The sequence below is a fragment of the Aspergillus piperis genome (assembly GCF_003184755.1).
Source record: "Aspergillus piperis CBS 112811 unplaced genomic scaffold BO85scaffold_3, whole genome shotgun sequence".
NCBI classification, from domain to species: domain Eukaryota; kingdom Fungi; phylum Ascomycota; class Eurotiomycetes; order Eurotiales; family Aspergillaceae; genus Aspergillus; species Aspergillus piperis.
Window position 1 is genome coordinate 1,953,115 of NW_020291593.1, and position 23,991 is coordinate 1,977,105.

Consider the following 23,991-nt stretch of genomic DNA (forward strand, 5'->3'; position numbering starts at 1 on the left):
ATTCCTGAACTGGCACACACCCGTTAATCCACTCCGTATTAACGCTGCGTGGGTGGGACCCAGCATAACCTATTGCAGAAACCACACGGAGAATTGCGGGCTCTCAGTCCAGTGGTTCGGGCTATTGAGCTGGCGTCTATTCATTGAAGCCCCAATATGTAGCACAATCCTACTGTCCAACCCCGATTAAGGAGCTTGGAACCCCCCAAGGAGGCTCCCTCAAGAGGCCTCCCGAGGCATTACATTGGCCATGTCTTCATAGCGTTCTTCATCCCTTGCACGGCACGCGAACGGTCAGCCATGTGAGTGACAACACGTCGATTTGATATCAGCTATGCACCTCGCAGGCGTACTCGAGCCCTAGCAAAAGAAACATGGCGTCTGATGACCGAGACTAGACTCCAGTGCAGGCTGCAGTGCGGCTATTTTATCGTTGTCTTGTTGGCCCTGGAAGGGAATGGGGTTGCCTTGAAGCGCGATTTCCGGCACACGCCTGACCGGAGTATATACCAACCTTGATCTCAGGAGGGGAAGAGAACGACGTAAGCAGGTGAATAAAAGCAGATAAACCAATATTATTGGTGCGTATTGGCCCCCAATTATGAGACGCGCATCCCAAAAATACAGTATGAGGGGAAGCAGAATAATACTAGAGGAGACTTGCAAGAGGAGGAAGTGGGGGAAAAGAAAGCAGGCAAAGTGAGAAAAACATCATCACTGGAGAGATTCCGAGATGACCACGTTCTTTTCTCTCCTTTAAACCCAGTTCATACTTCAATTTTCAGTTGGGATTCAAACACACCGTGACTGTTGGAACTTGGTTCTTCCTTCCTGGAAGAAAGGCCAAAGGGGAGAAGAGAAGACGACCGCCCCCCTCTCCAACAAAAAAGAAAAGAAGCAAGACTACGGACTACTACTACTTACTCGGTAGCGTAAGAACCAACTCCATCAAACCAAACGGTATGGAAAGACCGAAGACTTGGGCGCTCTCACCAGTCTAGCAGGATCAGGACATCGTTCATTCTCCTTAGTCTAATCCTGAATCACGGGGGGTGAGGGGGGAGGAGGGTGGGATGGGTACACAGGGAAAATACACAGAGAAATACACACACCGTCACCTTTTGGGTTTTACCCGCCCAATGCAATTGATGAACGAGCTTTAAATCCTGGCAGCGCAGTTGTTCATTCTCCGTCCTCATTCGGTAGCGCGTGTCAAACTGGGGACGGAATGTCCATTTCCCTCCCCTCCCAATTCTACCGAGCGGACTATTGGCAATGGGCGCCGTGGGCGGGCGTCTCTGTCGATCCGTGGCTCCCCCCTTCGCCTTGCTTCCGGGCTCGCTGATTGGCACTAAACATGGAGGAAATAGTAAGGATGAGGAGGGAGAATACAAATAAGAGTAAATTGTGTTAATAAGAAAAATTATAGATATGGATAAATGAAATGAAATAAAATAAAATCAAACTGGAACGAAGTAAGAAATAAATGACTAGATGAAAAGGGGAAAATTAAATTATAGAAAAGGCGCAAAAGGGAAAGGTAGGAAAAATGGAAGAAAAAGAAAAGAGTCGATCTTCCTCTTTACTGGCCGGTGTTCGTCCCAATCCCAGTGCCAGTTCCAGTTCCAGCTTCCCCTCTTCCTTTTTCTCCTCCTCCTTCTCCCCATCTGGGATTATTTTTACCCTTTTTAGGTGGGTGTCACTGACAGCGGCATCCAGTCCCAATGGCCCATCTTATGCAAGCCACTGCTTCTGATCCAGCAGGCCGGACAGGACCAGCAAACCCTTCACTTCCTCGGCGGGAACTCCTGCTCAGCGAACAGGAAGAAAAAGATGGTCGACCATAAGACAGTGAACAGTTAGAAGATCACCCAATGATAATTAATGATCAGGCTAGGATGATCAGGGGGAACAGAAGAATTAAAAAAATATCAACTAAGAATGGAAGAACATCCTCCCAGCTAAATCTCAACCAGCACAGGACAGTTGACTGGAGAAGTAAGATACAGTACTCCATAGTCGTTCAGTCATTCATCACCAGTTTGGTGGGAACCCATCGAAGCCGGAACCCCCATCCCCTCTTCCTTCCGGAGCATTGATATCACTCGTTTCTCCGAACCTCACTAATCTCCATACTCACATATTTCCAAACTCGACGGAGCCTGAGATACATTTACCCCATTTAAGATCTACTACCATGATGGAGATCAGGTCTATCGGCTGCTAGTCGGGGTTGCACTGGCCACCACTTTACCCACTTCTGATTTCCCACTACGGCTGGTCGACCAAGCAAACAAGGCTTTCTCCTTCTTTCTCTCTCCCTTTCAGGGTGAATTACTTACTTTCTGCGTTGAGGTATAAGCCTTGTCACAAGCTGCGGGCAATGACGCAGAAGAGGGAGGGGGGCCACTAATCTGTAATCACATTTTCTCCATTATTCTTTTTGATTCTTTTTTTTTTTTTTTTTAAAACTCTTTTTATTTTACCATTTTATGCCTTTTTTCGATGAGGCCCACGTCTCGGGGGAACTAGACCGCCCAGCCGGGTTCCTTCGCTCTGTTCCCCTTGGAATCGCCAACTGCCTTGGCCGTTGACGACTTGTACTTCTGCGGCGTCGGGTCCCAGCAAAAACCTCCTATTAGTGAATGTTTCCCCTTTCCAATTCGATCATTCAGATTTTGCCCCCATTTTGTAATATTCTATTTTGACCCATCTTTAATTTGGTTATTTTATTTATTTTATTTTATTTTATATATTCAATTTCTGACATCTCTTCCCTCTGTGTGTTGGTAACAGACTGTGAGATCCCATCGGGATTTTACGCCTCACTTTCCGGTATAGTTCACCGTTCCCGCGGTTTTGGCTGTTCGGGAGGGTTGGGCCAGTTCATACTTGTTACCTCTCAACTGAATTATTCAGAAAAATCTTATCCGAGCAAACAAAAAAAAGGCAAAAATAATACGAGATTATTGAAGAGGAAATTAACAAAGAAGAAAAACAATCATTATTTTCCTTGGAGAGGAAAGAGGGGGAAAAGATGGATAGGAAAACTGAGTATGTCAAAAAAGGAAAAGGAAAATAATAAATAGCGAAGAAATCATAAAAAGAAACAAAGTCAAGAAAGGGAAAAAGGAAAGAAATAGAATAGAATAAAATATAATAGAAAAAGAATTAAGCCCTACACGCTCATCGGTGTACTGAAAGGTAAGGTACGCTTTAATGGTGTAATTTATTTGCATCTAACTTGGTTCTTCTTGCTGCTGCTTCTTGTCTGGCTGCTGGCTTTTTGCTTTCTTGAATTATTGCTTTTTTTTGTTTTCGCCCATGACCATTCCGTGCATTTTCCCTGGGCCCCAGTGATCGCCCACCATGCTGCAATAAATCATCCCAGGATGGGGACCATCGAAGCTATGGAAAACTGCTGTCACGATCTGGCTTCCCTCTGCTGATCGACGCATCCTAGTTTCTGACTCCTCCAATAGTGATCCTTAACTGACTGATTATAAGCTCCCTGTGCTCCTCCCGGACCTGCAAGCGTGAGGTTTCAATGATGACTGGCAACTGAACAACACACCGCAACCCAAGGATAGTACTATACGAACTGAAGAATCAAAAAGGGCCCTGAGAACCAGATACTATGTTGCCTACTTTAAGATCCGAACCAGATCGCCTTCCACTCTTGTGAACCCATCCTCCCCCCAGTGATTCCATTGTCAACGGGACCAAGGTTTACCAGATGCAATCATTAGTCCTTCCTCCTTCTTCCTTCATCGCTACAGAGTTTGGACACCCCAGGTTTGATCCGGGCCCGGAGCGGCTGCCGTTGAATTTGCCTCGGTCGACAAATGCTCGTCGATATCCCCCGCGGGATCTGCCTCTCCCTCGCTCTATGTCCGGTTCGGTTCCAGCAGACGACCCGCTGGACACTTCTGGACCCGTCAGGCGCCCTGGACATCCAGAGCTGCCTCAAGCCGCGACAACCGTGACCGCTGCAACCTCCGTATCCGCGGGGTTGTCGGGACCGGCCCTGCCTCCGGGACCTGCTGGCGCCGTCACCACTCACGAGTCTGTGACCCAACGTGTGGCCCCGGCCTCAGCCGACGAAGTGCTGCGACAACCCTTTTCGGTGGGCGACGCCTTCGCCTCATCGCGACTTCCACCATCGCTGGTAGGCCAGGGCATCCCACAAGCCACGCCAACAGCTTATGCGCAACCCTCCTTTGGAACGTCCCCTCCCGGTACAACGGCTCGGGCCTTGCCGCAAAAGCCCACTCGACGCACCAAAGCCCATGTTGCATCAGCATGCGTGAATTGTAAGAAGAAGCACCTGGGGTGCGATCCGGCACGGCCATGTCGAAGATGCGTTCTGTCAGGGAAAGAAGTGAGTATTATCATATCTTTTTAGTCGCTGGCCTATCTGTATTTGGAAGATAGCATTGAGCCTCTGGATGCCCCCAAGAAAAGGCAGCGGATTCATTCGCACTGCTTTTTAATGATATATTACTGACACGAGCAGGCCACATGTGTTGATGTTACGCACAAGAAGCGAGGAAGGCCGCCATTGAAGGCGGAAGAAGCATCGCTCAGAACCTATGCAGCTCATATGGACAATCGAGCGACACAGGGAGACCAGCACGGCCCCCAATCAAGACGTACCCTCCATAGAGCTACATCTTCGCGTGAGATTCGCCCCATGACAGATCTTCAGATGCCCGGGGCGCAGACGGGCGCCATGGCCATGAGAGCGTCGGCTGGACATCCACAGAGATGGGCCGCTCCCGTATACTCTCAGGCCATAGACCCGTCAATAATGCAGAGGAGTGTTGGGCACAGACGGTTTTCTTCCTCGGGCTCTGCACAGTCCATAACGGCGGCTTCTCCACCCGGGTATGTCCCGATGCCTGTTGGGTACAACCCTACATTGGGAGCGGGACGGATGCCCATGGGCATGGGAAGACCACTATCATCTTACACACATCAAGGCATGAATCCTACTACCACGCCGCCCCAGTATCAACAGTCCTTTGTTCCAATTTCGCCCTATCCAGAAAGCGCCCGGATGTCGAATCGGATGCCAATGGGAGAATCTCCCATGTCGAGAGATCCACGGGAAGGCTATTTGGAATCGCCAGTAAGGCTTCCTCCCATTTATCCTCCCACGATGGGAACACCGGCCTCGGCATCGCAAGGGCATCGCCTGAGCGATCCGTATCCAGGAGCTTGGTCGCCGCGGACGCGAGAAGAGTTTCTCCAGCAGGAGCACCGGCAACAAATGCCTTCGCATGGTTTCATTGACCCACTGTCGCCTAGCAGTCAAATGCGACACGCCGCATCTGACATGGGGTATGGGGACCCCGTTCCTCGGCAGTTAGGACCTGCGTCAACTTCAGAGAGACACGCAATGCACATGTCGCTTGTACCCCCCTCGGACGACCCATCAACGAACGAGGCGGACACCGAGGGCAACAGACCAGCCAAGCGGCGCAAAATGGCCTTGGATGACATGGTGAACGACTAAGTTGTTGTTCTTCGCATTATACCTCCTACCCGCCAGGGTCCCGATCGAGACATGCACACCCCATTCTTTTCTAATCGCTTGAGGAGCTACGCCGTCCTTGAAGCATTGAGGCTTGTAGCAGGAACTACGAAGATAACGATCTTAATGTGCACTTTCCTTTGTGTCATGTGTGCTCAATCTCGATCGCTGACCTATTGATTCCCTCCCCCACACCTACTCACATCAATTTTCCTTTGTCTCATACACCGTGCATCCAATCTCCATTTTTTGTTTTCTTTTTTGGAACAAAAAGTACATGACCCGTCGATCTACGTTCACCATTTTCCTTTGTCACATATTGTCACATCGCATGGATACAGGCATCGCTTCCTTCTTTATTTCTTGATCTGTTGCTGCATAGCGTGCATCTGTCTTTCTTTAACCGTATACCTTGAGGGTTTTGAATGTTTTGGTCATCGTCATAGAAGGCGTTCGGTGGAGTCCAAACATCACATCATCATCATCATCATCATTGGCTTGATGTTTCATACTAAGTATTTATTGGGGGCAAATGGGAAGAAGGGAAACTAATGGGATGTATTAATAATTTGCGGGCGAGGCCGTCTACACTCGGCACGGAAGCTGCAGGGCAGATACCACAGTACAGGTCATGACTGTGAAAATACCGAGATTTCATTTGAAGTTTAATTTGTCAAGCCGAGTGCTTACTGTAGACGTAACATGCATTCCATGGCCAAGTTCTCATCCCATGATGACGGCCAACTGTTCGTTCGGAGATGGAATCCTCCCCCACCAGTTTCCTCCCTGGAAATAATCTTCACGGGAAGTATACAGTAAGTACCGTACATATCCTTCCCCTGAATGGCCAGGGATCCCAACTTAGAGTTCTCGTTCCGAGAGCCATGAGCCCAATCAAAGGGAGACCCAGGCAAGGAGGCGCGATTTCCCAGATAATGAAATCACTGAAGATATTTTTTTTTTCTTCTCGATTGATCTCTATACATGTCTGCCAAATGATGCAAAATGAAGCATATCCGATCGCCACACTCCATGGCTGAGGTTCACAGTAGGGTTGCACAGTGTGCTACAGTCGCGAGACCAATAACCTATAAGAACAAGGCATGACCGAGTGGGTTCGTCTGTAGAAACTTGGTTTAAGAATCTCGATTGGAGCAAGCTGAAGTAAGGACGTGGCATGTTAGTTGGAGGTCTAGATCATCCGCTACTTCCAGTACTACTACTCGCTAAATTATCTTTCCCTATCGCCATCACGGGACCGGGAAGGCGGTTCTGTTCCACCTTTCGGTAACTTTATCTTCCTTTTGGTTGAAGTTGAAGAATGCATTTATTCAGCATGCGTGTTCTTCTACTTGAGGTAATGCCATCATTGGTTATATCTCCGACGACGACGATCATGATGGTGATGATGATGATGATGATGATGATTATATGGTGGGACTGCAGAAGGTGGATTGTTCTATGGCTGCGACATTCTGTGACCAATGGGTTCTCTATCGCTTGTCATCTGCACGCGTCTTGCGGAACACTTCAGCTACGCCGCGCATAACTTCTCACTGATACTTGTTTAGGCTGTCGAATCTACTGGACGACCTATCTTTGGCGACCACCATTCTTCTATCTACATTAACTGCACGGTTCAAATCAGCTCAGGTTTTTGTTGGTCTGGCTTCTAAGCCAGGCTCCCGAACTTCAGGGACCGTGCGGTAGTCCAGGCCCAACAATCCATGTCGCACTTGTATATTATAGGCTAAGAAGCCTATGACGACGTCCAGTCTTTGTCTGTTTGGAGCACAACTGCAGACTGTTCCTGGCTGGGTTGCAGGGATGGCGCCAACACCACACTGCCACGCGCGTCTGAAATCCCTCTTACAATTTGCTCCCACGGGCCGGAGATCTATTGCCGATCCGTGATGATTATATGTCCACGTTTCCAGCTATCTAGATCGTGTATCACAACTTCTCAATCTGATCTCCCTTGTATGACAGCGTTGTTATCACTTTTCTTCTCGGTGAATCAGACGCGCATAGCACTGGAATGTGTCTGTGGGGAGCTCCTTGTGGTAAGGTAATCGGCAAACCCCTTCCAATTTATGGAATCGACGTGTTCCATCTGACGTGTAACCTCCAATAGTATATATTCAAAGCGCTGGCCCGACTCTCTAGAACTCAACCAGCGCGTCCTCAATATCTCTCTGAGTACTAAGGACATTTTCTCTGGTGTCAGAAAAATGAATACGCTGCTTATCCACCATTGGACCGCCCTTAACAACGCCCTCTCCTCCAACGATATTGGGCGCGATCTGGATGGCAAAACTCTGGACTTGGCCACCGTCGTGGCTGGTGCACGGTACGCCGTCATTTCTTGTTATGCTCCATGCAGTTGGGGAAATCTGGAAGCTGTTGTTGGGCCGCTAACACGCTGTTAGATATGGAAAACGCGTCTCGCTTTCACAAAACACCCGCAAGCAAGTGCAGCGGTCGGAAGCGGTGTTGAGGAAACATTTGGCGGACGGGGAGCTAATTTACGGTTAGCCCTTGCTTTTCCGTTGCATCAGTGGATGGATATTCACATGCTATAGGCGTCAATACGGGCTTCGGTGGTAGTGCCGATACAACAACCGATGCCGTTAAGAAGCTCCAAGAGAATTTACTGCAGATGCTCCAGGCTGGTGTTAAATTAGACGGATCAAGCCCGGTCCTTGCAGAGAAGCAGGAAGAGGATATCCTGCCCCTGGACGACCCAACTTCCGCGACCATCATGCCGGAGTCTTGGACCCGAGCAACCATGATTATCCGATTGAACTGCCTTGCTTCAGGATATTCCGGCATCCGGCAGTCCGTCTTGGACGTGCTGCTCCAGATGATCGAGCAACATATCACGCCCCGAGTTCCGCTGAGAGGCAGTATATCTGCCTCTGGTGATCTCAGCCCACTATCGTACATCGGCGGAGCGATGCAAGGGCACCCATCTATCCGTGTTTGGAAGCGTGGTCAAAACTCCGATTGCCAAGTCAAAGGGGCTGATGTCGCCCTCAAAGAGAGTTCAATTCCAGTTGTCTGCCTGGATGCGAAAGAAGGCCTGGCAATCGTGAACGGAACGGCGACCTCTGCAGCCGTGGGTGGCCTGGCTTTACATGAAACGCTTGGCCTCGCTGCTTTGAGTCAAATCCTTGCAGCAATGAGTGTCGAAGCCCTGCACGGTACTAGCGAAAGCTTCGATCCGTTTTTCGCCAGAGTTCGACCTCATCCCGGACAAACGACAGCTGCCAGTAACCTGTGGAACTTTCTTTCCAACTCGAAATTGCTCAATGACGGAGATGGATTCGGACAGGGAAGCCTACGACAAGATCGGTACTCAATTCGCACATCTGCGCAATGGATGGGTCCGCTTCTTGAAGACTTGGAGCTCGCATATCAGCAGATCTCGACGGAGCTGAATTCGGTAACGGACAACCCACTCATTGATACGGCTGGTGATGATGCTCGCATCCTACACGGTGGCAATTTCCAAGCGAAGTCAGTCACGAGCGCCATGGAGAAGACCAGGCTGGCCGTTCAATCCATGGGCCGTATGCTCTACGCGCAATGCACTGAGCTGATTGATGCATCCAAGAACAATGGGTTACCTCCTAATTTGTCTGCCGACGAGCCTAGCGTGTCGTTCACGTTCAAAGGTGTAGATATCATGATCGCTGCGCTACAGTCGGAGCTAGGATTCCTCGCAAATCCTATCGGGAGCCACGTCCAGACAGCCGAAATGGGAAATCAGGCCTTGAACTCGCTCGCACTAATATCGAGTCGCTACACCTTGGACGCGGTTGCAGTCTTGTCGCAAATGGCAGCTGCCCATCTCGTGGCTATCTGCCAGGCTCTCGACCTCCGTGTGATCAATATCCAATTCATGCGAACTCTAGAACAGGACTTTATGAAATTGTTCAGCCACAGCTTCCAAGTTCACGCTGTGCCCAGCAGGAACCTCCTGGCTCTCTCCAAGGAAGCCTGGGATGCCTTTGCCAAGCAAGTGGAACAGCTACAGTCCGTTGACTCGTGCAGTCGATTTCATCAAGCCGCTCGCGCGATTCTGCCTATTTTCATGACGGCATTGCCACCAAGCACTTCCTCCCCAGGCATTATCCAATCATGGATTGATACCCTAGGCTCTCAGGCGGCTGAGACATATCGCGAGACACGTGAGGCATATTGTAGGTGTCCAGATGCCACCCCTTACCTTGGGGCGGCGTCGCGGAAGATGTATACATTTGTTCGACAGACCTTAAAGCTTCCCTTCATAGTCGAGGGCACACTCTGGCGCCCAAGCGATTCAGCCAAGGCACCGGATGGCGAAGCGACGCCACCGCCTCTCCCTACGATGGGCGACGTGGTTGGCATCGCGTATGATGCCATTCGCCGCGGATCTTTGTATACGGTAGCGGTGGAGTGTATCCGGGATGCGGAGCAGGACATGGCGCAGTGCCCTTACTGCTTTGTCAAGTAGGCAATATGCGCATCGATTAGAAGAGGCATAGGGGTTAGCTAATGGCTATCTAGAATATACGAGCATGCCCTGCAAGTATCGACGGTAGTAGTTACTTTGTTTTTCTTTCTGTCTATTTTATCATGTCATATTATCCTAGCATCTGTTGAATTGATCTTACAGAATATTGTTCCCATCTAGCGTTATCTATGAAGCATTGAGTGGCACAGAAGAATGGCGAGCGATGGTTGACTACTACCTTTGGATTGGCAACATGAGGCAAATACCTGCACTATGGCACGTTACGAGAAACCCGGACAAAGAAAAACAGACGTCTGTTATCGCGCCGATCGGAGCAGATTAATGCAGCCTGACAGATGCCAACCGGCAAAGAATAAGTCGAGATGGCCACACCTGGGCAGATTTAGTGGCTGCACGGGGGCCGGGCCAGATGCTGTCATCGCTGCCGGCAATCGTGCAATCGCCCTCCTCTCTCCATCCATCTCCTCCTCTCTCGGCACGCTTGATACCAGCTACTGGACTAGCATCTTCTTATTTTCTTTTTTCAACATTACTGTGATGTACCTCGGCAGTTAAGCAAATACTCTCATGCTATCACCAAGGTCAGCCAATTTGCAACCATGGTTCGTCTTGATCTCAACCAAGTTACAAATGCAGATATAGTTCTCACATTCAACACCATCATAAAAGCAGGTACACTCTTGCTGTCCAACCACAGGGACCGAGATACATAATACTAACATTGCCCCTTCTTCCCCGCAAATCGGAAGCTAATCAAGCACCTCATCCAGCTTATCATGTCATCTTCACCCCAAGCATGCATGATAATCGCCGGCAAGAATCACGCCATTGCATCCCGCAATGAGCATCGTGCATGTACCACCTCAACGTTCCAGGTCCGCTGACGTTGAGAGAGCTATATTAGAGCTGCAGGGTATGTCTAGGATATGGTTGTTTACGAGCGGAGATTTGACTTTCCGACACATACTCCTGCACGATGGGTTTCTTACCCTTCACAACGAAAGCAGAGGAAGCGGGCGCGACCTCGGAGCAGGCTAGCGACACCCTCAGTGTTATCGACGATGGCAATCTACAATATACGGTTGATGGGGGTGCTAACTCCTCCAAGCGCACGTACCAGGAGGCGAGTGGTGCTCCAATCGAGTCAAAGTCACCTCTGGGATACTCCGTAGGTGCGGTGACGGTTATTTTCCTGAACTTGAGTAAAATGATTGGAACAGGTGTTTTTTCGACGCGTGAGTACTCCTGCCATCTTTCCGAGGCCAGTTGAGCTTTGGGTGTGGACGACAATGCTAAATGCTCGTATCAAGCATCTACTGTTCTCGACGGTGCCGGATCTGTCGGTCTGAGTCTCTTCTACTGGGTCATCGGCTTCTTCATGGCGGCGAGCATGCTCTCCGTGTACATGGAATTCGTGTCATATTTTCCCAGTCGGTCTGGCTCGGAAGTCGTATATCTGGAGCAGGCGTATCCTAGACCACGCTACTTCTTCCCGACGGTCTTTGCGATGCAGACTGTGCTGTTCTCATTCAGTAGCAGTAATGCTGTTGGTATGATGTCTCATCAGCCAGTGTATGTTCAGAGCTAATGTGGGTTGTACTACAGTACTTGCCGAATATCTGTTCAAGCTTGCGGACGCGAATACAACTGCATGGAAAGAAAAAGGTGTTGCTGTGGCGGCATACACCGTGGCCGTGCTGAGTATGTTCTGCCCTGGGAGGATTTATGGACTGGACTGATTATGCCAGTGCTGGCTTTCAACACGAAATGGTCTCTTTGGGTGGCCAATGCCATCGGTGTCGTCAAGCTAGTCACTTTGATATTGTACGTGTACTAAGCATCTCTCTAGTTCATTGAGACTGACGAAGCAGTATTGGTATCGCTGGCCTCGTCGTCCTGGGAGGTCATACCCCAGTGAAAGACCCCTTGGTCAACTTCCGTGATGCTTTCTCAGGAACCTCTGGCGCATCGGTGTACGGTGCCACCAATGCTTTGGTCAAGGTGATGTTCTCGTATGCCGGGTACGAGAATGCTTGCAACGTTGTCAATGAGGTTAAGGTAGGTGACTATTCTTCGTGTCTGTTGTTACTGCACTAACGGGTTATATCATAGGATCCTGTCAAGACCCTTCGCTGGAGTGCCCCTGTTGCTCTCTTTCTTACAGCCGTGCTCTACATCCTCGCCAACATTGCCTACTTCTCCGCTGCGAGCAAGGAGGAGATCCTGAATTCGAATGTCACAGCAGCGAGTCTCTTCTTCGAAAAGGTCTTTGGCACATCAGGGGCTTCTAGGGCTCTAAACGTCTTGGTCTGTCTCAGCGCGCTGGGCAATCTTCTGGCTGTGCTGATCGGTCAGTCCCGTATGTTGCGAGAGTGTGGACGGTATGTCATATTCCATCAAATCAGCAGGTGTCGTTCTAACATGTGTCTCGTACAGACAGGGTGTTCTTCCCTTTACGGAATTCTGGACTTCTACTCGTCCATTTGGAACGCCCCTAGGGCCCTACTTCCTCAAGTGGGCACTCACAGTCATCATGATTATCGCGCCTCCGGCTGGAGATGCCTTCAACTTCAGTACGTACCTGCCTACTACCGGTTCGCACTTACCTAATTTATAAATTAGTCGTCGACTTGAGCATCTATCCCTCCAACGCTTTCAACTTCCTTCTGGCAATAGGTATCCTCATCACTCGACACCGGCGGCAGCGACTCAACTTCCCTCCATCCGGCTACCGAGCCTGGACTATATCCGTCTACTTTGCCATTCTCTCGAGTCTGTATATGCTCGTTGCGCCATGGTACCCCCCGTCCACCGGAGCAGACGGTGGAGACGTCAGCTTCTGGTACGCGACGTACTGTGTTGTGGGTATTGCAATGTGAGTTACCGTTTGACAGCCCCTGCAGTCTCATCATTTTGGAACGGCATCGCTAATAACATATCACATCGATAGTATCGCCGCTTGCGGAGTCTACTATTACCTCTGGGTCAAGATCCTCCCCCGGGTAGGCGGTTACGAGCTTCGTCAGACGATTATCCATGTCGGGGGTGATGCGACTGCGCATAAGTTGGTCAGGGTGCCAAAGGCGCAGGTGGAGGAATGGGATCGGGAGCATGATGCTTCAGGAAGAGTGAGGAGGAGACATCATACTACTGAGATTGTAACGAAGACAGAGGAAACAGCTTAAGCAGGAAGGGGTACTTTGCTTAGTGTTGTAGAATTATGGTGTAAAAAATGAGTTTTTGTTCAGGAATTAACGACTTGTACTGATGTATGTCTTAGTTGACACCTTCTACTTATGGAGTATGATATCGCGATAGCTAATTATGAGCGTGTGGCCAATCAACACAAACGTATTCGACATTTGTATTCTGCCATCACATGATGTATCATGTGCCAGCCTCTGTGTTCGTCCTCTTCCATTGTCCAGTTGGAGAGCTGCAACCACCGACTCCTGGCCAGTAATGTTATATCCCTGGCTCTATTTCGCTCAGATCATCGTCAGACGACACACTCTCACTGAACTAGGTTCCTATGAACATCATATCAATTCCCATATATCCTATTGTGCTATAACAACCATTCAATCCCAACAAGTCATCTTCAACTGACGAGGCTAAGCTGCAACCCGCTCTCGGACGCGCCCGCAACACTCTCTCTACAGAGAGCATCCCAACATTATAGAGAAGAACAGGGTTGAACCGTTCCACAGAATTGCAGTCATATATACAAATCAATACTTTTACTTATCGGAAATAATATCCGACTACATACTATTTACTAGCAATGGGCACCCCCACATCGCAATCGGCTTCCCCAGCCTCAAGCGGCATAAAGCGAACCGCGATCGAAGAACCAGATACCACCACCGCCCGGGAAACCAAAAAGACCAAAAGCGTTCATGTGCATATACACGATGAGTCCACGGACAGAGATAAAGAGGCAGCATCAACATCCCTGCAGATCATCCCATTTCCAGAAAAGGTGAGTCACTACTACTTACTTACCATTAGACCCACGCCCACCTCCCACATATATATATACCCCCAATAGTACTACGCAGTATGGAATAACATAGCCCAGCCCTCCATCAACGAAGAACGCAACCACGAAATCTCCTACGTCGTGGTGAACAACGACTCCCACCCCCAAAGCACCATAATCCTCACGGGGCTAAAATGTCTCTTCCAAAAACAACTCCCCAAAATGCCCAAAGACTACATCACCCGACTCGTCTTCGACCGCACCCACCTCTCCCTCGCCATCATCAAACAACAACAACAACAACAACAACAACAATGTCACCCCCATGAAGGCTCCGGAACCCCAGAAGTTCTCGGCGGCATCACCTTCCGCGAGTTTCGCACACGGCAATTCGCCGAAATAGTCTTCTGCGCTGTAACCTCCCACCAACAAGTAAAAGGGTACGGCGCACACCTCATGGCGCATCTAAAGGACTATGTGCGCGCCACAGGGCCAGTCATGCATTTTCTCACGTACGCGGACAACTACGCGACAGGATATTTCCAAAAACAGGGATTCACCAAGGATATCACCCTGCCGAAGGCAACCTGGATGGGGTATATCAAGGACTACGAAGGCGGGACACTAATGCAGTGTTCGATGCTGCCTAAGATCCGGTATCTAGAGGCGGGGAGAATGCTACTGAAGCAAAAAGAAACGGTCTTGGCGAAGATGCGCGCACTAAGCAAGAACCATATCGTGCATGCACCTCCTAAACAATGGAAAGTGAAAATCACACCCATAACCAATCCCCTCTCTATCCCCGCTATTCTCGCAACGGGCTGGTCGCCAAGCATGGACGATTTCTCGCGCGAACACCGCCGCCACGGACCCCAGTTCAATGAGATGCGACGGTTCCTTAACGAGATCAGGAATCATAAGCAGGCGTGGCCGTTTCTGAGTCCCGTGAGTAGGGACGAAGTGCCGGAGTATTATGAGGTGATTGAGCAGCCGATGGATTTGGGGACCATGGAGGAGAAGTTGGAGAGGGATGAGTATGAGGGTCCGGAGCAGTTGATGAGGGATTTGAAGTTGGTGTTGGAGAATTGTAGGTTGTTCAATGAGCAGGGCACGGTGTATGTTAAGTGTGCTGGGGGGTTGGAGAGGTTTGTGAGGAGGGTGTTGGGGGAGATGAGTGGGTGGGAGGGGTTGCTTGATTGATTGATTGATTGATGGGTTTGGTGTGAGAGAATCTTTGGTTGTCTTGTTACTACGGTGTTGGGACTATTGCTTGGTCGTGATGTGGGTATCGGAGTTAGTTTAAGCTCTGGTTCTTTAAGCATCTTGTTAGATACAATAGTCATCATAATCATTATCTATTACACAGAGGACCTAGCATCCTCCTCCGATCTAACGAACCAACAATACCATCAATAAACAAATAAATAAATTGGATAATCACAAAAACAACCACATCCCGACCCTCTTCACCTTCCCTACCACCCCCTTCTCACTCCTGAACCCTCCATCCCCATCTCCATTACTACTACCCACCCCATCATCCTCCTCAACTTCTCTTCCCCCCACAACCTCCAAATTCCACCGATCCGTAACCAAATCCATAACCTCCAACTTGACCAACTTGGTCCTCTTAACCAACTTCCACACCAAAAACATGACCAACATGATCGGCAACTCAATATAATACGAGACGAAGTCCACGGCCTTGAAATGCGGACTAAAGCAGGACCAACCCTGCACCAGAATCAGAACGACATTCAAGACGATAGCGAGAATCGGTCCCACGGGATACGTCCAGTTCTTGTACGGGAGGAGATGTTCCAGGTTCTGTTTGCGGATGGCGGCGCGGAAGCGTAGGGAGGCGAGGCCGATGAAAGTCCAGGAGAGTTGATTGGAGACACCGACGATACTGTACATAGTAACATGAGTATTTATTACTAGGATGGAATGGAATGGGGTGGGTGGGGATGGGCATACTTCTGCAGCCATGACCATAGTTGGCCTGCGCCAATGTAGCTCGCTCCGAAGCAGAGTCCACTGATGACGGAGGTGGCGAGGACTGCTACCCAGGGGACTTGGAAGCGGTTCAGGTGGCCGAAGAATCGTGGCGCGTAGCCGTCTACGGCGAGGGTGTAGAGAAGACGGGAACCAGCGAAGAGGGCGTGGTTGGCGGCGGAGATGACGCTGGTCATGATCACGGCGTTGATGAAGCTGCCGGCCACAGCACTGCCGGCTTCGACGAAGACGATGGTGAAGGGGCTGGTCGCGGTGGTTTCGGAGGATAGGTTCGGGTAGTTGTAGGGGACGTCCAGACCGATGAGGACGATGGAGACGATGTAGAAGAGGATGATGCGCCAGAAGACGTTGCGGACGACTCGGGGGAGGTTCTTGGCCGGGTCTTTGGTTTCACCGGCGGTGATGGCAATGGATTCGGTGCCGCCGCTGTGGAGTTGTTAGTACGGATGTTGTTTGAATGGGGGAGGGTAACGTACTAGGCGAAAGAGGCTGTGACGAAGACAGAGGCGAAGCCGCCGATGCCTCCGACGAAGGGGGCTTCGCCGGTGTAGAAGTACTTGTTGCCGATGTATTTATGCTGGGTGTTTGCGCCGCAGTTGACGACGATGCCGAGGATGATGAAGATCTAGCATTTGATTTAGTATGTTGTAAAAAATTTGGTAGAAGTAGGGGGAAACATACGATGATAGTCACCACCTTGAGAAGACTAAGCCAGTATTCAACCTGATAGACAGTCAGTATATGAAAACACATTAGATAGCGGTAACAAACCTCGCCATAAACCTTGACCGACAGCATATTCAGCGCAATAACCACGACCAAAAATATCAAGCTTATTGCCCATCCCGGGAAATTATCCGTCCAATACTCCAGCAGCAACTGAAGCGCAATAATATCCGACGCCGTCGACACCGCATCATTGAACCAGTAGTTCCAGGTCAGAGCAAAGCCCAGAGCATCATCAACAAAGCGACTAGTTCCTTATCAGCATGCCATCATTGACAACCTCAAGACCAACTACTCACCCAGCAAAAGTACAAAACGAACCCGCAACAGGGATAAACGCCGCCATCTCACCCAGCGACAACATGGTAATAAACACAATGACACCACAGATGGTATACGAGATCAGCATCGACGCCGGCCCACCGGTGGCCAGCGCCTTACCCGTTCCCAGGAACAGCCCCGTACCAATGGTGCCGCCGATGGCGATCATCTGCACCTGGCGGGGAGAGAGCTTCCGGGCCAGCTTATTCGCATTGATATATGGAATCTCTGGCTCCAGATAATCGGTAGCTAAGGTGCTGGGGTCCTTGGCATTACGCTCAGCCATGGGCTCGCCAGGAGCCATAGGGCGTTGCTTTTCGATGTCATGAACACCCATGGTGATGGTGGTCTAGACGCTAAGAGGGGGCCATGTTAGCTTAGCTGGGTTGTTCTGCATCGAGAGATATCGGAAGTATGCCGAGACTCACCGATGATTGAGATTTGAACCAGTCAATCTCAGCCTTATAGTTGAGCTCTTCCCGATTAGGCAAGTGTTGGAGACTGGGAGGAGAGACACCACGTGATCCACCGTGGAGAAGCTCAAAAGTCGGCCGTCAAAAGTGGCAGCTGGAAACTACTAGTGATCTAAGTTGTAGATACTAGCAGTAGTGTCTGCATGGCACGCATGAACGAAATAGATGTTATCAAAGGGAAGAGTGCATCCCCGCGAACGACACTCATGTCGCCATCACATCCTGACGCTGAAAATTTGCTCTTTAGCGGATGGCGTGCTCGATTGGTGTTACGTACAACGAATGGAAGGGCGAGGGAATCCTTTGGGGATGAAGAGACGGTTTGCCGACTGCCGCCTGGGGTTCTCCACCCGCTCGGCTAACTTTAACCATACATAGTACAAACTACAAAGAGGCAGCTTTGATCTATTATATTCACTACATATCACCACATTCATTCAATCAGTCAAGAAAATTCCCCCAAGGATGATTGTATCGTGCTATGTACATGGCTATGCTGCCGGAATCTCATAAACTTTTGACACTCTCCGCTGATGAACAATGAAAGAAAACTGAGACAGAAAGGGATATATCCACCAAAGACATAATAATGTATACACTTCAAAATCACCCCAGCAAGCCCGCAGCCAGCGACTCCAGATCTTCCAGAGTCTCGATCTGCTCCGGTGCTTTGCCAGCCGGTTGAGACTTCTTGGCCTTCTTGGGTTTGGGCTCCTCCTCGCTCGCTTCGTCTGCAAAGGAAACCCGCGCCTTCTTGCTGGGCCGGAGGACTTCCTCGTCTTCGTCTGAGGCGAGCCCGCCCTCCTTGTACGGAATCTGGACCAAATCCACTCCTTCTTCCTCCATGGCAAGAAGCTCGCGCTCGCGGGCCTTGCGCTTCTCCTTCTTCTCGCGCTTCTTCTGCTTGGCGACTTCCTTGTCCTCCAGATCCGCTTGCCGAGTGCGCTCCGCCTCCTCCGCCAGGAACTTCGCCTGCTGCTCCTTGGCGTCGCCCTTGGCCTTGAACTGTTCTTCATCCTCCATTTCGTAGATCTCATGGGCGTTGCCTTCATCATCGTAGATAAGCTTGGTACCCTTGCCCTTGAACTTGAGCAACTTCTTCTTCGACTTGAGCAGCTTCTCACGACGTTTAGAGTCGATGACCAGGGCATCCTTGCCATCAAGGTGTACCACCTTGGGTCCCTTCTTCTCCGTTCCGTCCTCTGCATCCTCCTCATCCTCGGAGCTAGATCCTGCGACATCCAGGTCCTTGTCTCCGGCCGCGAAGCGACGCTTGACGGACAGGAAGTCGTCATCCTCATCCGCATCGGCAGTAGCCTGGTTTGTCTCCACAATCGTGCCGTCATCGTTGATAAGCTTGTGGTAATGGTCGGCCAACACGTCCTGGTTCCGACGCTCGAACATGCGATCATACTTCGTGCGCACCTGCGTCTCATCCTTCTTGGTCTTCTTCTTCTCGCCCTCTTCGCCAGACTCGTCATCGCTGGAAAGGTATGCCGTAGCACGGGGCGCGTTCTTCCGCTCCTTGGTATCGTCACCCTTGATGAACTTGATGCGGGGTGCACCAGGAAGACCCATGCTACCCGCAAACTCATCCAACTTCAGCTCCTTGATGTTGAAGATTTCCTTGTCCTTCTGAACGTAGACCGACTTGGCGTAGGAGATGAAGGCCTTCTGGCCCAGGTACTTCAACTCGGGGTCCTTGAAGCACATATTCTGCAGCTGATCTTTGATGCTCTGTTGCTTGTTGGCCTTGATGTTGATGCGTTCGACCTGAACCTTCTTCTGCTCCAGACGCTTCAACATGCCCTTCTCCTCACTAGGATCCAGGAAGAGCACGGCACGACCATCGCGCTCGTATCTTGCTGTACGACCAACACGGTGAATGTAGGTATCAGCGTCTTCGGGACAGTCAAGCTGGATAACCCAGTCGACGGCCGGGAAATCCAGACCACGTGCAGCAACATCAGTGGCGAACAGAACCGCATGTTGCGCCGATGAGAATTTGGTTGTAATGTCGAGTCGACCACCCTGCTTCTGCCGTCCGTGGAGGTGCATCAACGGGATACCGGGTTGCATGTGACGGAAGGATTCGTAGACAAAGCGCACCTGCTTTCCTGACGACAGGAACACGATCGTCTTGGACTTCAAGTTGCTGCGAATAAAACTCCAGAGAACATCGAGTTTCTGTGGAAGGGGCGTAACGACGTAGTGTTGCTGAAGCTTGGACGGCGTCGCGGAGGAGGCCGTTTCATGAACAGCCACATATTCGGGGTCCTGCAAGCTCAGTCGAGCCAAGTCCGACACCTTCTTCGTCTGTGTAGCACTGAAAAGTAACGTCTGGCGCTCCTTCGGAAGATGACCGATAATGGCGTCCACCGTCTTTTGGAAACCCATATCCAGAATGCGATCCGCCTCATCCAACACGAGCATCTGCAGGTTGTGCGTCTCAAAGAACGAAGTCTGATCCAAGTGCTGCAACATACGACCAGGCGTACACACCAGAATATTCATCCGTCCCAACCTCTCTTGCTCCTCCCGCAGACTCTTCCCACCAATAACCAGACCGGCGGAGAACGTGTGATAGCGACCGACTTTACGGAGGACTTCGAAGATCTGAATCGCGAGTTCGCGGGTAGGAGACAGGACCAGAGCACCCAATCCATCGTGCTCCGACCACTGCTTGCGGTATAGGTTTTCCAGGATGGGTATCAGGAAGGCCAGCGTTTTGCCGCTTCCCGTCTTTGCGGCACCAAGAATATCGCGGCCCTTGAGCGCATGGCTGATCGCACGGGACTGAATATCGGTCAAGGTTTTGTAGTGAGACGAGGCAAGTCCGGACGCGGTGGGTTCAGACAAAGGCAGATCGGTGAATTGTCCGATGGTTTCCTTGACATCCAAATCTTCGACCCTTTTGATGAGAGAGTTCAAATCTTCTTGGACACGCTTGCGCTTGAGGTTACCGCCGCGCTGAGCCTTTGAGTGTTTGCCATTGCGGGAGCCGTTCATCGGAGCCATGATGGGCTCGTCCAGATAAAATACTCACGTTAATGAGCACCAACGAAGGAAAGCAGACAAAACGAAAGTGGACTGGTTGCTGGGGAGAGAAAGCGAATCTCGAAGAAAGGCGCGGGCGGTGAAGCAACTTTTTTCTCTTCGGAGTTTAACCTCGCGGGTTCCTGCTGACTCATCGCCGCGATAAGACGGCGCTTATCGGCGTGTGCCTTTCAGCAGCCATGCGACAGTCCCGACCCGGCGAATTCCTTCATTCACTCCCCAACCTCTGTCACCATGGCCGACGATGAGCAAGATGCTTTGGACGCGCTTGAGCGTGAAGCCTCTGACTTTGTCAAGGTATGCTGCCTCGGAACATTTCCACTACAATGACACCCAGACTAACTTTAGACAGGATGCAGAAATTGACCGCATTCGGAAGGCGTTCTCCTTAGACGCGTGAGTTACCGGCCACCTATTATACCTACACTGCATGCTGCTATAGACCTATGAAGAGGCTGACGGACGGAATATTCTATCAGTTACGCGGTCCTTGATCTCCAACCAGGTGTCCCCGAATCCGACATTAAAGTCCAGTACCGCAAAAAGTCCCTTCTCATCCACCCCGATAAGACGAAGAATCCGGCCGCCCCCGATGCTTTTGATCGCCTCAAGAAAGCGCACACGGCGCTTATGGACGAAAAGTCGCGCACATACTTAGACGAATGTATCGCGGACGCGCGACGACTTTTGATCCGCGAACACAAGTACTCGCTAGACTCGGAAGAGTTAAAGACAGACGAATTTAAGAAAGAATGGCGCCAAAAGACAGTGCAGGTACTCTTAGAAGAGGAGGCACGGCGGCGAAGACAAGCCAAGGCCAAGCTTCAGGAAGAAGGTCGGGAGAGGCGCAAGGAAGAAGAGGAGTTGGAGGCGCGGAAGCGGAAACGGGACCAGGATAAAGCGTGGGAAGATAGCCGTGAAGAGCGCATAGGCAGCTGGCGAGATTGGCAGAAGGGGGTGAAGAAGGATGGGGACAAGAAGAAGAAAAAGAAGATGAAGGTATTGGGGTAAGACTGGGCAGGTGTGCCAGTTGCCTGCAAGACTTGCAGTGGTAGAAGTATTTCAACTTGGTCAACTGGCGTTGAGCGGATATATTTGCACCCGGGACGGACTGGTGTTTATAACATCACCATGATTATATTGCTATTTACCACTACTGTTCTTTCATACCATTGATAATTAGTAGCTGCTGTTACATTACCATAGCCCTTAAGCTAGTCTTGACATGCAATGCCATCCACTCGAATATAAACTCTGCTGTTTACTTGATTTCCTGCATAGAAGTAATAATATCAGCCGCGATAAGAAAGCGGTCAAGGCAGATGCGGGGCAGAAAGAACATTCCAGCGCCTTTTTTATTATCTTCCCCTCCATCGCTCGGGTTCATGTGGCCTCTCCGCAATCATCCGTCGTGTCTGAGAGCTGCATTTTTGAGAATTGTTTGGAATTGCATGTGTCTCATCCCTATATAATTGTCCCTCTTATCTTTACCTTTCTCGTCCGATAAAAAGACATCCACCCTTGCGTTGCACCTCGGACCCTTTACCGACAGATAAACCACACAGCCAACCGGCTTACATCAATCCCTCTCTTTCCCCCCCGCGAGTCATCGCATCCACTCCATACCCTAGCTACTAACTAGTACTACTTCAACCACCTCAACCTCACTCCTTCCCTTCCCTTCTTCCTTTTCTCGCCATATATATATACATACATATCAACACTCTCCCACAACGACAATCTATCAATCAATTACCCACCATGACCGACTCAATACCACCCACCCCCAATGGCCTTCCCACCACCACATCAACACCACCACCAACAACCTCAACCACAGACACAACAACCACCACAAACACATTCCCACCCTCAACAACTCCCTCCCTATCCAGCATAATCACCCACTGCCACACCAAAATCCACACCTTCCTCTCCGAATCCCACCCCGCCGACTCCCTCCTGGCCAAAGTCCAACATCAAACCCGCACCTCCCTCAACGTCATCTCCACCGCCCTCCACCGGTACCCTCTCAACGAGCTCTCCCTCTCCTACAACGGCGGCAAAGACTGTCTCGTGCTCCTCGTTCTCTTCCTCGCCAGCCTCCACCCCCACCCCGCCCCCGAAGACGGCGGCCTCACCTCCATCCCCGCGATCTACGCCCTCCCGCCGGACCCCTTCCCAGACGTCGAGGAATTCGTCCAATGGTCCGCCCGCGCATACCATCTCAACGTACTCAAGTACACGACGGACCCGCCGCGCTCAACAATCAAATCCACCTTTGAGGATTACCTGTTCGTCAACCCGGGAGTGAAAGCGATTTTTGTTGGAACGAGACGGACGGATCCTCATGGTGCCAAATTGACCCATTTCGATCGCACGGATAGTGGCTGGCCGGATTTTGTGCGCGTGCATCCTGTCATTGATTGGCATTATGCGGAGATTTGGGCCTTTATTCGCCATTTGGGGTTGAGGTATTGTGGGCTTTATGATAGAGGGTATACGAGTTTGGGGGGTACTGCGGATACGCATCCGAATCCGAAGTTGAGGGTCGAGGTGGATGGTGAGGATGCTGGGGAGGGGGTGGAGGAGGGGCGGTATAAGCCGGCTTATGAGTTGACGGAGGATTTGGAGGAGCGGTTGGGACGCAATTGATTGTCTGTGGTAGTGTCGATGTTGGTTTTGGCTGTTGTCTGAGTCGAGGATACTCGTCGTCCGCTCAATGCTCCCTTCTCCGTGTATAGACCTGTTTTGGAGTCAGACCCTATGTACTCTTTGCCTCCCCTCCAATACCGATGTGTTTCCCCGCATGTCACTCCTGAGCGTTTCACTCTCTTCTCTCGTGTTTCACCATTACTATCCCGATAGATGCATACACTGGCTGCATGTCTTCAACTTGTTTGGCTTACATTCGGCACCGTGATGGTCGCAGTTGCATAACGCTTTTCCATTGACAAATTGTAGACTGCGCTGATAACTTGATGCTAAGAGCTAAACATGCATGGCTAGGCAAATGCTAAAGTACCACTTATGTCCTCCCAACCTGTGAATTCCCTCTCGCCGCAAACCTTTGGCCTCCAGGGTCCAGCGGTAACAGATACAGACCTTTAAATCGGCATCACTCTGCGAATCATAGAATCACTGGTGTCATCAAGAAATCAAGAACAGATAACAAAACCCATACAACCTACAAAAGCTCGAAATCAGCACAAAACTTCGAAATGGGCAACAGTTTAAAAGGGGGAAACAAAATCATATGTTAGTCAACCATGCACCATTGTAAGATATGCGGGCTCTGACAGTTAGCTGGACAGCCTGCTGTGTTCGTCGAAGATGCTTCATGGAAGGGCAAAAAGGCGAC

The 23,991-nt window shown here is 50.5% G+C and overlaps 8 protein-coding genes across 8 annotated transcripts; 6 read left to right on the top strand and 2 right to left on the bottom strand.

Moving 5' to 3' along the window:
* Positions 1–3,736: 3,736 nt before the first annotated feature.
* On the top strand, positions 3,737–5,518 carry sclB (putative C6 transcription factor; the record flags this gene model as incomplete). Its single annotated transcript, XM_025663305.1, has 2 exons — positions 3,737–4,381; positions 4,517–5,518. 2 exons carry the CDS (start codon positions 3,737–3,739, stop codon positions 5,516–5,518), a joined length of 1,647 nt encoding a protein of 548 aa, XP_025519347.1.
* Positions 5,519–7,391: 1,873 nt separating this feature from the next.
* On the top strand, positions 7,392–10,171 carry BO85DRAFT_196287 (aromatic amino acid ammonia-lyase). The gene is made up of 4 exons (XM_025654478.1): positions 7,392–7,599; positions 7,671–7,886; positions 7,966–8,066; positions 8,119–10,171. The coding sequence occupies exons 2-4, from the start codon at positions 7,768–7,770 to the stop codon at positions 10,032–10,034; spliced, it is 2,136 nt and encodes a 711-aa protein (XP_025519348.1). The 5' UTR covers positions 7,392–7,599; positions 7,671–7,767; the 3' UTR covers positions 10,035–10,171.
* An 860-nt stretch (positions 10,172–11,031) lies between these two features.
* On the top strand, positions 11,032–13,304 carry BO85DRAFT_517602 (high affinity methionine permease; the record flags this gene model as incomplete). The annotated part of the gene is made up of 9 exons (XM_025664919.1): positions 11,032–11,290; positions 11,366–11,605; positions 11,661–11,756; positions 11,804–11,879; positions 11,927–12,113; positions 12,168–12,436; positions 12,492–12,628; positions 12,678–12,930; positions 13,006–13,304. The coding sequence occupies 9 exons, from the start codon at positions 11,032–11,034 to the stop codon at positions 13,238–13,240; spliced, it is 1,752 nt and encodes a 583-aa protein (XP_025519349.1). The 3' UTR covers positions 13,241–13,304.
* A 611-nt stretch (positions 13,305–13,915) lies between these two features.
* BO85DRAFT_196366 (histone acetyltransferase Gcn5) lies at positions 13,916–15,356 on the top strand. Its single transcript, XM_025654479.1, has 2 exons — positions 13,916–14,037; positions 14,132–15,356. The coding sequence occupies exon 2, from the start codon at positions 14,260–14,262 to the stop codon at positions 15,235–15,237; it is 978 nt and encodes a 325-aa protein (XP_025519350.1). The 5' UTR covers positions 13,916–14,037; positions 14,132–14,259; the 3' UTR covers positions 15,238–15,356.
* Positions 15,357–15,546: 190 nt separating this feature from the next.
* Positions 15,547–17,820, bottom strand: BO85DRAFT_391299 (amino acid permease; the record flags this gene model as incomplete). Its single annotated transcript, XM_025656801.1, has 7 exons — positions 17,529–17,820; positions 17,079–17,456; positions 16,825–17,026; positions 16,735–16,776; positions 16,530–16,678; positions 16,015–16,479; positions 15,547–15,946 (listed from the first exon to the last, which is right to left on the bottom strand). Coding segments are annotated over exons 2-7 (1,617 nt in total), but the record flags the coding sequence as incomplete, so codon positions are not given.
* Positions 17,821–17,960: 140 nt separating this feature from the next.
* Positions 17,961–20,674, bottom strand: dbp4 (RNA-dependent ATPase HCA4). Its single transcript, XM_025659537.1, has one exon. The coding sequence runs from the start codon at positions 20,589–20,591 to the stop codon at positions 18,180–18,182; it is 2,412 nt and encodes an 803-aa protein (XP_025519352.1). The 5' UTR covers positions 20,592–20,674; the 3' UTR covers positions 17,961–18,179.
* A 137-nt stretch (positions 20,675–20,811) lies between these two features.
* Positions 20,812–21,879, top strand: BO85DRAFT_517606 (uncharacterized protein). The gene is made up of 3 exons (XM_025664920.1): positions 20,812–20,927; positions 20,983–21,026; positions 21,110–21,879. Exons 1-3 carry the CDS (start codon positions 20,865–20,867, stop codon positions 21,639–21,641), a joined length of 639 nt encoding a protein of 212 aa, XP_025519353.1. The 5' UTR covers positions 20,812–20,864; the 3' UTR covers positions 21,642–21,879.
* A 138-nt stretch (positions 21,880–22,017) lies between these two features.
* Positions 22,018–23,661, top strand: BO85DRAFT_446587 (FAD synthase). Its single transcript, XM_025659538.1, has one exon. It carries the CDS (start codon positions 22,392–22,394, stop codon positions 23,283–23,285), a length of 894 nt encoding a protein of 297 aa, XP_025519354.1. The 5' UTR covers positions 22,018–22,391; the 3' UTR covers positions 23,286–23,661.
* The last annotated feature ends 330 nt before the right edge of the window (positions 23,662–23,991 follow it).

Excerpts from the sequence above, each read along its gene's own strand:
- BO85DRAFT_196366 (XM_025654479.1), top strand. The coding sequence starts at position 14,260 with ATGCCCAAAGACTACATCACCCGACTCGTCTTCGACCGCACCCACCTC.
- BO85DRAFT_196287 (XM_025654478.1), top strand. The coding sequence starts at position 7,768 with ATGAATACGCTGCTTATCCACCATTGGACCGCCCTTAACAACGCCCTC. Across the intron at positions 7,887-7,965 it reads ACCGTCGTGGCTGGTGCACG|ATATGGAAAACGCGTCTCGC; the intron begins GTACGCCGTCAT and ends ACACGCTGTTAG. Across the intron at positions 8,067-8,118 it reads GGACGGGGAGCTAATTTACG|GCGTCAATACGGGCTTCGGT; the intron begins GTTAGCCCTTGC and ends CACATGCTATAG.
- dbp4 (XM_025659537.1), bottom strand. The coding sequence starts at position 20,591 with ATGGCTCCGATGAACGGCTCCCGCAATGGCAAACACTCAAAGGCTCAG.
- BO85DRAFT_446587 (XM_025659538.1), top strand. The coding sequence starts at position 22,392 with ATGACCGACTCAATACCACCCACCCCCAATGGCCTTCCCACCACCACA.
- BO85DRAFT_517606 (XM_025664920.1), top strand. The coding sequence starts at position 20,865 with ATGGCCGACGATGAGCAAGATGCTTTGGACGCGCTTGAGCGTGAAGCC. Across the intron at positions 20,928-20,982 it reads AAGCCTCTGACTTTGTCAAG|GATGCAGAAATTGACCGCAT; the intron begins GTATGCTGCCTC and ends AACTTTAGACAG. Across the intron at positions 21,027-21,109 it reads AAGGCGTTCTCCTTAGACGC|TTACGCGGTCCTTGATCTCC; the intron begins GTGAGTTACCGG and ends ATATTCTATCAG.